This window comes from Lipophrys pholis (assembly GCF_963383615.2).
Source record: "Lipophrys pholis genome assembly, chromosome: 10".
Lineage (NCBI taxonomy): Eukaryota > Metazoa > Chordata > Actinopteri > Blenniiformes > Blenniidae > Lipophrys > Lipophrys pholis.
In genome coordinates, this window is record NC_137640.1 from 3699464 (window position 1) to 3714109 (window position 14646).

Sequence of the window (14646 nt, forward strand, 5' to 3'; positions counted from 1 at the left end):
GTGGATGTGAAAGTTATGCTGCTCAGAACATGTTTTGTTTGTTTATTCAATTATTAACAGAAGTTTATCAATATTTGTAGACATACATACACCGCCTCATAGTTTCAGTAATTCACTACTGAATCATTTTATGCAGCCTGAAATCCTTTTTCGTCATGAAAAACACCCATAAAGCCTCTGTTTGTCAGGATAATCAATGAAATGGTCACTATGATCAATTTTGTTGATACACCTTGGGCATATAACATCATATGGAGTTGGTAATGAGGGTCAACTGAGAATATAATAAAACAGAGGCGGCCTCTGCAACACAATATCTGAACGACTGACCATTGCTATCAGAGGAGTCATTTACAATAAATAGCATATTGATACGAACTCAAGGTCCCATTTACACAACGTTTTCAAGCGGAAAAACAAAACTACTGTTGTGTTTCGGGTTTCCGTTTATAAAACAACGGTGCTTGAAACCACTAAAAATGCAACTTTATGAATTAGTAAAAAAAAAAAAAAAAGTCTTTCTCTGTTAGTCCCAGCAGTACACTATGTGTGTGTCTATCGATGCCAAGGTTCCCTTGCTGTGTCCGTCCGTCTCGCAGTACCCCCCCCCCCCATAACTGGAGGCTCCGGCTCTGAAGAGGTGCATGTGAGATGCCTGTGATGCACCACAGTGACAGTAGTTGAGCAATGGGCCTGTCCTGATGTGGGGCCCCTGCTGAAGCACAGCTCCCCTTTGTTCTGTGATGTATCGATGTATTCAGACCTCCTCCCGAATGCACTCCGCTGCTGCTCAAACCAGCTTGTGCCATGGATCTTCCTCTAACGCTTGCAGCAGCCAGACCCAGGAGCTTCTGCATGGAAACATTTTTTTTTTTTTTTAAACAAACCTTGACTTCATTCTCCACTTAAGTTGAAACAACTTTGTTACCAACTAACAGGATGTATGTTTGATTTTTAAGCTGTCTGAGTTGAAGACTTCAAACTGTCATCTGTAGCCTTTAGAGACGTATGCAGGCGGATCGATTGATGGCCTTTATGACGCCACATGAATGTGTAATGTTCCTTAAAGACCTCCGAGTAAGCTTGTTGTCGAGTCGCCAGGTCACACTTTATACTGCGCCGTAGATTTAAAACCTCTAGAGCAGCTAATGTTGGTAATTGCCAGGTCACTCCGAGTTTAATTAACACGTCATCTCACTAGCAGTTGCAGTGACTCATTAGCACGGACAACAGCTCCGCTTTTTTAAAGCGGCCGTTCAGTATAACACGCCGCGGCCGCATGTCTGTAAAACAAAAGTGACCGACGAGCTCCGGCGCAGTGGTTCCTCAGTCTGAACGTGTTAGAGTCACAACGGGAGCGTGGAAATCCATTTCCCTCCGTGCCGGCTGCACACGGTCCGTTCAGGATGAAAGGGAGGATTTATTTACAGAAACCCGTCACATGATGTGACCCTGCGCCTGAAGCAGAGAGGTCATCCTCTCCCCCGCTCCGTCTCTCTCAGGTGCCATGGAAACCAGCCCACCTCTGGCTGATTGTACCTCAGTCCCCCAGTCGCCCTTTTGGGTTTTCCCACAGTGGAGGCTTCAAGCCTGTTGACTGTCTGGGACAGTTTTAAAAACACAATATTATGGCTGTGACAGAGACCTTGAAGGTGCAACATGGAGCTGACAAGATCTGCCTCATATAACGACTTCCAGCTGCCATGCATATACAATGTTAAATATATATATATATATATCTTTTTGAAACCGGCTCCCAAGTTAAAGCTTTTTGAAAACACTGTCTGACGGCGAAAAAGCTATTACTGCGCATGTGCACCACGGCTATAGTAAATAATTGTTCTGCACATGCTCAGAAGATGGACAATAACTACAATGTACAACGTAACAATCCAACTTGGTTCGTCTGTTTGTTTTTGTAATGAAGCCACATGCACACAAAGTAATATATGTTGTAATCATTGACAATGGGAGTACACGGACATTCGGACAGACAGATGAAGACGTTGGATTGTTATTAGGCGGACTGTCAAAATAAAACTCAAGTCTCAGGAGAATATGGAGGAAATGGTATTATTGTCCGTCTACTGAGCATGAGCAGAACAACTATTCACCACTGTCGTGATGTGCATGCACAGTAGACGGACAATACGAGTTTCCTCGGTCTCCGAGGAGAGGGAGCCCGAATGTTTCCAGAAAGTTGCATTTTCCCGCCATTTCTATGAAGATGGAGCCTTTTTCATAAAGTTCCACAGAGGGAGGCGTTTTTGCAAAGTTGCATTTTCTTTGAATTATTCTTGTGTAAACGGAAGCTCAAGTGATTTGGTCATTATTGTGCTAAGTGCAGTGGAGGAGGGGATCCATTCTCCGAAACAAGGTGGGTCGTACCAAGAAATGTCCATCACTTGCAGCACAGTGGCTCTCCTGAGGCAGTATGAAGGGAAAAGAATACATAAATCTGCTCTTTTGATCATGCTTCATGTATTCAGTTAATCGGATCACCTTGTTTCGGCTCTTTTTAAACACTTTGTGATTTATTTACAGTCGTATTTTTTGTCCACTGCTGTAGCTACGTAGCAGAGGCGCGAGCTGCCGTCCTGTCCTACACCTGGGCGTTGTATTTGCCACCACAGTTAGAGTCTGCCTTTGTTACTTTTAATAACTGTGACGGTCTCACAGAATCCCACTAGAGCTCAGTATCCAGCCTCGGCACTCTGTAATATATATCGCCTGCGTCTCTAAGCATTTTACAAAAGGGGGGGGGGGCATTAGCATCTCCGTCTTTATCACTAGTGAGCGGCCCGTCGTGCATCAGCCCGATGACCCAACTGATGGAGAGCACTGCCAGCCTCTGCGGTTTGTCTGCTTCACCGTGCAAACCTCCACGTATCAGCATATATTTAGATTTCCAAATGCCCCTCGAACAGAACTTAGCAGATGTTAGGGAGTCATATGGATGTTGGAGTACCAGAGACCCCCTCAGGTATTCTCATTATTCTACTACTGAGCAGATGGCAGGGAAAACTTACCACACTTACCATTATCCATCATACATATTCTGCTCCCGATTTACATAGCCGCTGATTCGCCGGCGCTCCTACGGGGAGGATACCGGGCTCCAGGTCCGCACCGCGGTCCCACCTGAGGCTTAGGGAGACCGTTGGAGATGTCACTGCCACTGCACCTCAAACTCAAATATGCTAATGGTTGTACAGAGAATTCCAATGGGTGCGTTCCAGTGGTATATTTGGAATTGGGAGGGAGAACAATGTCCAGCTCGATTTGTAATTTAGGGAATCCGTTTTGTTACCCAGCAGCCTTAATTGGGTTGTAAAGCACTGACTTTTACTGCGTCCAGAAAGGTTTGCATAGCCAGTCACTCGGAGCCTTCGGACCATACGTTGGAGTTTCTCGTTTGGATTCTTACAGCACAGACGTCCAGCAATCAGCAATTATACAAATTTAGATGTGAGATCAAGAGTTATTACTTCTATCAGTGTTGATTTTTCAGTTTGTTGTGACGTCTCACCTTCAATACACATAATTCAGCCAAAGCAAAAGTTGCTCCCAGCCCATCATCTACCACACAATTCTTGTCAAAAGAATCTCGGAGAAACTTTTTAGTTCCCAGTCCAGAAGAAGGTCGGCTGGCTGCAATTATTAATGAGAAGGACAACATTATCAATTTTACAATTAAACTAAAGTTTATAATTAAAGGCCAACAGCAGCCACAGAGCAACAATACACTTGAGGAGAAACAACCAGCGTATCAGTCACACTTCAATCATCTTTAGCATGTAGCATGTAGCATGTAGCACAACTCAGAGTTGCTATTGCACCATTGGAGAGGCTATTTGACATCGATAGTGGCCCAGGGATAGATCGACATTACCTGAGCTGTGAATGAAAGACAAGAAAAATTGAGGTTTATTTTACATTTCCTTACCCATAGCCTTCTTTTTCTGATCATATTTTGTTGCTCTACCTGTCACTTAAAAAAAAAACCCTGACACTTTATTTACAACCTCTTGTCCAGTTTTCCTTTAGTTCTCTGGCATAAAGTACCGTAACATAGAGTATTAGTAATATTACATATAGGCCTGAATGGGTGTCTGCACATGTAACTGAACTGATTTGCACAGCAATGTTTATACTTGGGTTCCACACTGGAGCTTATTTTCACCCCTCCTCCTCCTCCTCCTCCTCCTCCTCCTCTTCCTCCTTTCTTCCCTCTGAATGGCTCTCAGTGGCGAAGGGGGAGCAGCGGCAGTGAGGCAGCACTCGGCCTGAAGGGCACTTTTCAGCCTGGCCAGACACACTCGGGCCTTGCTGCTTGGCTGCGCAACATGGGTCACCGCCTTACATTAGGAGGACCCTGCCAAAGTCAGCCAAGCGGCGCCCGGCAACATACCTGAAAATGAATGAACAGAGTGGCCGCTCACTGCAAAACAAGTGCACCTCGATGGCGAGGCCGCGCTCCCAACAGCCACATGAAATATTCATGATATCAGAAAGGTGTTTTTCATTACATCTCATTAGCAGATGGATTCTTCCAGTCATAAATCGATACCTACATTATCTGTGTCATTTTTCTTTTTTCTTTTTTCTATGAACAAATGAGAGGGCTTAGACTCCAGCCTTGTATTGGTGCACCTTATCTTGGCACAGCATGGAAATGAAATGGCCTCCCGAGGAGGCGGTGGAGGCTCTGGAGGAGGTCAGACGGAGGAGCGGACCTCTTGTGTCGAGCATGGTTATTTATTTAGAGATGGGGCTCCATCCATCATGGCTCTCCCTGCACATCTCTCTCCAAACTTCTCCGGATCCGGCTCGTTCAGTCCCAATAATCGACGTTTCACAGGAGGCACCTCAAGGTGGGGCTAAGCGGTCTTACAGTAGGCTGTATTCCCAATCATGTCGCCTGGGCGGAGTCTGACTGTGGCGTTGCTTCCCCTCCCTCTGCCTCAGCCTGTTACAGTACATGACAAAAGCAGAGAGGGGATGGAGTGAGGCAAATAAATCCACACTTCTTATTTCTCTCAGCCACTTTCCCCTCTCTTTATTTTTTATTTTTTTTACCTGGTAACTGCACAGAGAGGCAGTGAGAGAGAGAGATAGCGGTAGAAGGAGAGGACAGGTGGACTAGAAGGAGGAGGGATGTTTGGATGACTGCGCGACATTACAAGCAAACGAGCGTGTTGGTTGTAGAAACCAGCAGCCTATCTCTTTTTACGCACACCCTTCGCCGGCAGTTCAGATCAGATTTCACATTCAGCTCCGACCAGCTGACAGAGAGCACGGAGGGCTCATTTTCCCCGCTTTCCCTCCTCCTCTTTCTCTCTCTCTCTTTTTTCTTACCCTGATCGCTGTGCGCAACATTAAAACAATATTTAACCAAGAAGACGCACGCCGGTGCGCCGCGCACATATCCGGATTTTTCCTACTTCTTTTCTTTTTCTTCTTCTTTTTTTTTTTTTGATACATATATGTAGAATTCTAAATAGCGACAAGACATAATTCACAAGACAAGGAGTGGGGGGGAGGAAAAAAGAAGAGCGAAGACGAGATGGACGACCAGCCGAGGTTGATGCACTCGCACGCCGGGGTAGGCATGGCAGGGCACCCCGGCCTGCCGCAGCACATGCAGGAAGGCACCGGGGGGACGGACGGCGACGGCAGAAAGCAGGACATTGGAGACATTTTACAGCAAATTATGACCATCACGGATCAAAGTCTGGACGAAGCCCAAGCCAGGTAAAGACAGGACGGGCGCCGGGTCCCTGACAGCTGGAGGAAGAGTGGCGTCAAAGTAGATAAAATGCCACGGATTGAATGAACATAATATAAATACTTTAATAATGCCAGAGGGAAATTCTGTTAACATGGATGAACACGTTTACTTTTTGCGCGTGTGCGCGTCCAAACAATTAAAATGGCAACAATTTGGCATGTGTGCGTATTTACGCAGGTAGAAACTCCGGGTGTTTTCATTAAGACTGATAAAAGACAAGCTCCAAATATAATAATTTAAGCTGCAAATTAAAGTGGCTTTTATTGTCAACGTGGGTCATTTTAGTTTTTAACACTTCCCACCTGTAATTAAAAATAAAAAAAATACATATTAAACTATTTCACCCAAACTTTGCCATTTGCCCCATTTCAAGTTTAAATTGTTTAATTAAGCATTTTTTTTAGAAGGTGCTTTTAACTCAGCTTAAGGACACATGTTAAAAAAATATTTTAAGTTGTATGAATTCCATAAATTGAAGATACATTTTAATGTTAATTAAAAAAAACCATTCTAAAGTAGCTGGAAGGAATTGTTTTAAAATTACTATTATTAAGTCTTGGCTTTTATTTTACTCACGAAGCTGCTCCTCTTGTTTGCAGGAAACACGCTCTGAACTGTCACAGAATGAAGCCAGCTCTTTTCAATGTCTTGTGCGAAATCAAAGAGAAAACAGGTACGTCTTCACACCCCGATTTCCTGCACAATTCCCCCCAATTAGAGGAGCTCCCGACTTACTTTCCAACGCAGCTCCCTGCACTGCACGGCTGCTATGGAGCTGTTCACATAAAGAGACTCACTGTACCTGTGTGTGCGTGTGTCCGTGTGTGCGTGTGTGTGTGTGTGTGTGCTATTCAGGCTCATAATCCCATTGTAGCACCTGATGTTTGGTATTCAGTCACAACACAATTCTCCATTTAAATTTCCCTGACATGTACGGATGTGTTTCCTCATGTAAGCTTTTAAGTCCCCCCCCCCCCAAACACACACACACACACACACACACACACACACACACACACACACACACACACACACACACACACACACACACACACACACACACACACACACACACACACACACACACACACACACACACACACACACACACAGCACCCGGCAACAATAAGACCTGTGGACAATTACCTCCAGCAGTCCTTATCAATTATGGTGTCAAAACAAGAATGAGGACTTTTTGATGTTATTGTGGAGTAATAGAGTATTGAGCAGAATTGTCGCCGGGCTCGCTGACGTCTCCCCTCGTGTGAGTTTAACTGTCAAGTCTGATGAATGCGTCTCCTTCTATTATGTATTGTGTCGCTCCATTAAAGCACTCTTGAGCGAGAGCGTGTCAGAGGGATAATTGGAAGGAGTGGAAATAACATAGGATACGTTTTTTTTTCTTCTTTCCTTCTTCTTCTTCTTCTTCTTCTTTGTGTGTATGTGTGTGCATGTATGTGGTGTGTAAGTATGCGGTGTGTGTCCCACCATCACATTATTTCTGTTGGCACAGGATAGATCTTATCTTCTCCTGCAACAGGGCTCCCTCACGCTCAAAAGACCGAGTCGGTTGCTCGCCGTGTTCCTCACGCTCATACTTGACCTCTGCGATGGCGGCCCAGTGTGTGTGTATTGTTTCCCCGGTGTGTGTGATCCCCACCTCACCCGGTGCCCCCGCTGAAGTTCACCTTCGTGCCTTGTACCCCTGACAACCCCACCGCGAGCCTGGCGGTTTATGTGGAGTCGGGGGGTCACCAGGAGAGGAGCGGGAGGGATGTTTTGAAGCCTGCTGGCTCGCACTTCTTTTTGTTGTCGTGACAAGGTTACGTATAGTGTTTTACTCCCTGGCCGCTCCTCGGGAGTTCATCCAAAGTTCGGCACTGGTGGGAGCTCCAAGTGCCTCGGACTTCCTCCCGCCCGCACGCCCGTCTTCCTTCTGGCTTTGAGCCGCCAACCTATAAACACGAGGTGTGCATCCTGTGGAGCTGCACGCCGGAGACCTGGCAGTGCTGCTGCAGAGCTCTGTTGGAGCATCGGCAGGAGAGAGAGACATTTACCACACGAGTTACTCAAGTCTGAAGGCTTTTCATTCAAGGGCTCAAAATTCAGACGCTAGTTTAACTCGACACATTTGAGCGTCGTCTCCTCGGCCCACGTTACAACGTTTTCTGAGCTCGTCCACGATCAATAATCCCACACCTCAGCTGTACTGCCAGTTTAGTAGTAATATATAGAGAGACAGCTAATAAGATATATCGTCTCTCTCATGTAACAAGTATGTAAAAAAAAAATAAAAAATCAGGGAAAGAAGATCTCGCTTTAAATCTGCAAATTACAATGTTTGAATACTTGGAGGAATAATACTGGACTTTAGCTCTGCATGTACCTCAAATGGCTGAGTGAGGATTTTGTGTGTAGATGTTGTGGGTAGAAGTTTGCGGAAATCATTCTATTGGTTAGTCTGTGAATCTTATTTATCTGCTCTTTGGATTTTCTCATGTAGTGTTTCTATTGGCGGATAGTTGGTTTTTCCCTGTTTAATCTGAAACGGTGTCTCCAAATTAATTCAATTGCTTTGAATTAATATGTGTTAATTGATGAGTAAAGACATTTTGTTGATTGTTTTTGGGTTTATTTTTTCATACATTGCAGGATGATACTGGTAATATTAACATGAAGGTTATCCGTGCTGCCTGCAATGTTTGTTTAAATGAAAATAATCCCATTGTGGTGCAGCATGTGCTGAATATCACATTATGAAAAACATGTGAAACCTACTAGAGGAGAGCGTTGATTAAACATTACTGTTAGGTGTGGTTATTTGTGTCAGCATCTGAAGGATTAAAAAAATAAATGCATTTGAACAAATGGAAATAAGTTGAATATTAAAAAAAATAGTTATGTTGTGACTTTATAGAAATTATTGACGGATGAAAAATCTGCATTTACTTGTGTCCTGAACGTTTCTAACCTGAAAGTGGTTAGTTTATTGTCATTTTAGGTTAAAAGCAGCAGAATGCATTGTACTCAAGAAGCCACAGTGATGATTTTAGATTATTTTGGGGGAGACTGTTGAGTTAATCAGATTATTTGTTGGTAATTCGGTGTGTTATTCACCCACTGGTCTTGGTGTTTGACTATAACTCTGCTTTCAATTTTCTGACTCTGGACTGGTGCGTTGTCCTCAAATCGTTCTTCTCATCAGCTGTAACGTCCCGTGTGTGTGTGTGTGTGTGTGTGTGTGTGTGTGTGTGTGTGTGTGTGTGTGTGTGTGTGTGTGTGTGTGTGTGTGTGTGTGTGTGTGTGTGTGTGTAGGACACAGTGCTGATCCACGGCCTGAACTTCTAACCCACTCTGTGTATTTTCTTATTTTTATATATATATATATATATATATATATATATACACACACACACACACACACACTGGGGATGGATGAAGTGAAGGATCACCCAGAGAAAAACTCAAAAATAAACGAGGATAAAGAAATGGAAGGAACATTTTCTTTAAAGCCTCATTTAGGGTTTTTTTCCTTTCCCCTTCTTCTTCTTCTTTTTTTTTTTTAAATGTTTGACAGGCATCGTCTTTACCCAGTTTCATTCCAGTCATATTTGTGCTGTCTATTCCACTTCAAAGGAATGCTGCTTTTCTGAGTGTGTGTGTGTGTGTGTGTGTGTGTGTGTGTGTGTGTGTGTGTGTGTGTGTGTGTGTGTGTGGCGTGATGCCGTCCAAAAAGGAAGCGGAGCGTAAAACATATGAAGCATATTAATGATACGTGTGTGAAATGTGGAGCAAAGGTAAAACCAGCAGTTTGTCTGCGGTAGTGTTCATCATAGCAACGCACCGGAGCCCCCCCCCCCCCCAAACACACACACACACACACATAGGAACCTACCAACAACACATCCAGCGGTCTGACTCCAGCACTCTTACACTGTCCTCACACACAAAGCCAAATCTCAGGCATGGGAAATCCAGATATCAAGCGCTATCTATCTGTGCCACCACGTGGCCGCCACGCTCTTTTTTTTTTCCAGCTGTGATTGATGAAAAAAGGCCCTCTTCAGATAAACAAATGCTCTACAAACTGATTTGGAAAATGAGCTGCCTTGACCTCTGTAAACACTTGATCAAAATCGTAAATCTCTGGCAGAGTCAAAAACTAAACTCGCTCCTCCACCGAGCCGCTCTGACTCGCTGTTTAAATCTTTTTTAAAAAAAAAAGTTCCCCCTCTCAACCTCAACAAAAGGGCCAGTTTTCTCGTGGCGCCTTGTTTGTGTAGTGTAAGGTTTCGAGCCTAGGGGATCCTCCATTTCTAAAAAAAAAAAAAAAAAAAAAAGAATGACTAGGCGAGTGATGTAATGTTATTTTTTGAAGGGTGAAAATAGGGTGTTTTACAGAGGGCAGCCGAGCGGTGTTTGACAGGGTGAAATGAGCCAGAGGTCTGATTATGGAAGGTGCGCGGAAGTCTACACTACATTGATTTGTCAGAGCGCTCAAGACGCTTGGCATCTGCCTATTTGTATTACCGAGGCTGAGCGTAGCGCCGCGCCGCCGCCGCGCGTCACTGTGAAAACAGTTTGGAGCGTCCTTCAAGGTGATCGGCTGTGATGTAATGCGTGAGATGTGATATAACCCGGCGCTCGGCTACAACAATGGGTCAATTCATTAGCGGATGGATGGCGGGGGGGGGGGGGGGGCGGGGCGAAAGGGAAAATATTAAATGTTCCCCTGTCCAGCTTCTTTTTAATATTTAATTCTTCGGTTTGTCAAACACTTAAAAACTTGTTTTATCTTCAAAACAAAGTCAACAGTCTTCACTGCTGTGACCATAATAACGTCACAGTCTTATCAATATGCCAGATTTGATTGATGACAGGACATCGTACCTTTATGTAGCATCAAGCCACTCCTGGTGGAAATGGTGAATCCTTCCACGTCTCAAAGGAGAAATCCTCTGCTGAAACTCTTGAACGTGTTTAAGCGTCTTTTAGCTCCTGTAACAGCAGCGAGGGAAACGTCTACAAGACAAGATCGGGGCTTTCTGTTTTCAAGCTGTTTATTTCACGGGACCCTCAACAGCCACGATCTGCACGTTCTATATCTTTTATTGTTATTTTACGTCGCACGTAAGTTACGGACGAGTGTTTACTGGCCTTAGTGTTTCCGCCTTTTACTGAGCAAAACATTAAAAGTTCAAGTTTTTCAAAAAAGTGACCTCACGGAAGAAAGTATTCATATGATTATGGATTAAAGACACAAGCTTAATTACCAGGTTGTTCTAAATATAGTGTCAGTTTTAATGTGTTGTGGTGGTTCGGTGCTTTCTCCTTTAGAAAAACATAACTGCTAATTCAGTAAATCAACAGATTAAACAATCAATGAGACTAACTATAATTTATTTTCACAACTTGATTTGCCATCTTTAAAACAAAACAAAACGACTAAAACTGTATATGGAACTTTAATCTCCAGTTTATTGACCAAGCAGGTCGTGTGTCAATTGAAGCAATCGACAGGCGCTTGAGCGCATTAAGAGGAGCCGGTTTGACTCATTCATCACTCGGCCTGCGAGACGTCAGGACGCGGTGGGGACGTCAGGACGCGGTGGGGACGTCAGGACGCGGTGAGGGATCACAGTAATACGCTGATTTAGCTGAGGGAGCTTTTGTTTGGGTGATTCCCCTCCGGAGCGGCAGCATCCGTCTGAGTTGTTGGGAGTTGCTGGAGCTGCCAGCAGGATGCGAGCAGGTACCGTCCGCTTGCTGTGACATCTTTTCAGGGGGGGGTGATTTGGGTCGAGGCGGGGCGCCAAGGTGGCCGCCACAGCTGTTTCCCCAATTTCTCTTGCTTAATCATCCACTGAGCCCGAGAGAGAGAGAGAGAGAGAGAGAGAGAGAAGGAAGGAGGAAGAGCCAAAGTCTAATTCTGCTCTCAGGATGTTGACAACTGTGGGGGGATAATGTGCTGTGATTAAGCAGCAGAAGGCGCACGGCGACTTTGCCTTCACGCCGCTCCTCGGCGCCCAAATCGGGCGCGGCGTCAGAGAGTGACAGCGCCGTAAATGGCGAGTTAATACCATTACAGTACGGAACAATGTGGTTACATTATACATTATGCAAATTGTCAGTGGCCTAATTGATACGTGTTAATCATATTAAGGAGCTTAATTATAGGAATCTTACTGTGCTGCCATTTGGTAATTAACACCGACACGAGGAAAAGTGATCCTTTTTTATATATATATATATTTATATATATATATATATATATAGATATATTTATATATATATATATATATATAAATATATCCAGGAAAGGCTTTCTGTGCTGTGATATCCCCCTGTCTTGTAAAGGAAACAGTTTTTATATTTTTAACTTTTGAATTTCCCCCCAACTGATGAGTGATTCTCCCTCCCTCCCTCCGTCTCTCTTTCTCTCTCTCTCTCTCTCTCTCTCGCCGAAGGCCATCACAATGCAGCTCGTCGAAAAATTACACTCAGCCTGCGAGACAGGCGGAGATTACAGAACGGAGAACTTGTAAAAGAGCACAAGCCTCAATCTTTTACCTGAATGTCGACGACGACGGCTAAAATATAGCTTTTCTGCCATTTGCCTCCATCAGCGCTCTCTCTCTCTCTCTCTCTCTCTCTCTAAGCAGCCCCTACAGGTCTGTTCTGCCCTTTTATCCTGCCTCCCCTCCTCCTCTTCCTCCTCCTCCCCACTTCCTTAATATGTTACGAATTTAATCAAGTCTGCAAATTTGTTATGCACGTTAAATTGAACATGCAATGGCACATTTCAAAGTAGTGGCCATACCAAGCAACCAACCAAGCAACCAATCACCCCCCCCCCCCCCCCCCCCCCACCCCATCACCCCCCCCCACAACCCCCAGGAATTCATTTTCCATAATATAGTGTTTGGAATCTCATTTCCTCCACTTTCGCCCTGCCGTTGATCTGCAGACGCCACCCTCCAGGCTCCCGCTGTACGTTCACTGTGAAAGAGGCTCGAGCTGCCACGGCGTTTTCAAACACATAGAGGGGAGGAGGAAGAGAGCGAGAGCGAGCGAGAGAGGCCTCTCTCCACGTAGTGGAAATGACACAAATTAATATACACTACTTAAACCAGACCAAGATTAATGGTTCCCTTTCGCTGCAGCTTAGTCCCACTGTCAGTTGCCGGGTGCTCGTTGGACAAAATCAACACTAATCAACATTTATTCCACTTTTGCCCTGGGCTCTCAGGAGCCTGGCACGACTGCTTGGCTCTCCCCACCCTCCCTCCGCCTCACCTCCTTCCCTTCCCCTTCCAGCAATCCACCCCTCGCTCCCTCCCTCTGTCCGTCTCGCTACGCTTTTCACCTCTCATCCAGCTCCTCCATACATCACCCTCCTTCGCGCCGCTCGGCTCCTCAGCTGAGAGTGCGCCCCCTCCTATCAGGCCACATTAGAGTCATGATAGATTTTCTCTTTTCATTTGCATCTGATATTTAACACAGCAAAGCAGTTGCTCTGTCACTTTGCGGCGCGGGTGCTCGAGCGCAGTGTCTTCTGGCGTGCGCGTCTCCTTTCGAAGCGGTCGGTAATCTTATCTCGCACTCAAGTCGCCGCCGCATTATGAGAAACAGGATATGCTTTCACTCGGAGGCAATTGTGTGTGTGTGTGTGCGTGCGTGTGTGTGTGTGAGTGAGTGAGTGAGGTGGTGTATTTACAGTTCTTAGTTTTTCTGTAAAGTAACCTTTAAGATTTCACCTCATACCGGGGATTGTGTCACATGATCAGCCTTGCAGCTCATCCTGAAATTACACCACATTTAAGCGTCCAATCCCGTACAGTCCCTCTGCTTTGTCCTTTCCACAGACAAACTGTTAAAAAAAAAAACGAAAAAAAAAAACTAGAGCTACGCTCGGTAGAGCGCGGACCCTACGCCAACGCCACATTTGTTTACAGAACCGAGTTAGCATTGCTAGCGTGCTAGCCAATAGCTCATATAGTTGCTAACTATCCTGTCAGGTAGCTACATCACAGTGTGAAACACTGAGCAGGGAGCGTCTCCATGGCAACAGACGATGATTCATTGATCTCCTTGATGAGGTGCCTCTCCCATCCACCTTGTATGGGGATTTTTTTTACACAGTATTTGGGGATTTATCCGGAAAATTGTTAGCCGTTAACATCCTGCAACATGCTACATACTACATGCTGAAGAGTTTCTGGACTCACACACCAGCGATGCTACATATGGTAAACAGAGCAGTGTGTAGTATTTATCTACACACTATGTGTCCTGTAGACTGTGAGGCTGTTGGAGATGCATGTAGGTTCAAGAAGAAAAGAATGAAGCATGTAAGATGTCGGGTGTATGAATTATGGAAATCCGTGTGTGCAGAGGTTCAGGGTAGATGAATGGTGGAGACACGGGACTATGTAGTTTTAATGCAAAACTGGGATTGTTTCATCATCATGAGGTTTCATGTTGTAATGATAATAAACCAAACCTCTGGTTTATAAGCAGAACTATGCAGCTGTGCTTGTCTCTTGTTATTAAGTTTGTCCACAGAGCTATTTCCAGGGCAATCAAGTAATATGAACTATTTTGTTACACACATCCTCTATAATTAGTTCTAGATCGTGTTTTATTTTGACCACGAACTGAACAATTTGTCCTGCTGTGCCGACTGCTCCCGGACTAAAACTACAAGTCACCGATGGAAAAATGTCATTCTGTACTATAAAATGGTGAAAAACTCCCCCAAAATTTAAAATTAGATCTCGTCTGCTGAATAATCAGATGGCTTATGGGAAAGATTGTGTGTTATTTTCGCACTCGCTGGGATTCTCATTCGTGCA

General features: G+C 44.7%; 1 protein-coding gene across 3 annotated transcripts in view; it reads left to right on the forward strand.

The window, feature by feature from the left end:
* Window positions 1-5273: 5273 nt before the first annotated feature.
* The window catches only part of LOC308115195 (pre-B-cell leukemia transcription factor 1), a 77916-nt gene continuing 68543 nt past the window's right edge, over window positions 5274-14646 (forward strand). For all 3 annotated transcript variants that reach the window (XM_080472595.1, XM_080472594.1, XM_080472593.1), the window contains exons 1-2: window positions 5274-5754; window positions 6391-6464. In XM_080472595.1, coding sequence (XP_080328721.1) covers window positions 5567-5754; window positions 6391-6464 — 262 coding nt within the window. In that variant the 5' untranslated portion in view covers window positions 5274-5566. The remainder of the gene's footprint in view (window positions 5755-6390; window positions 6465-14646) is intronic.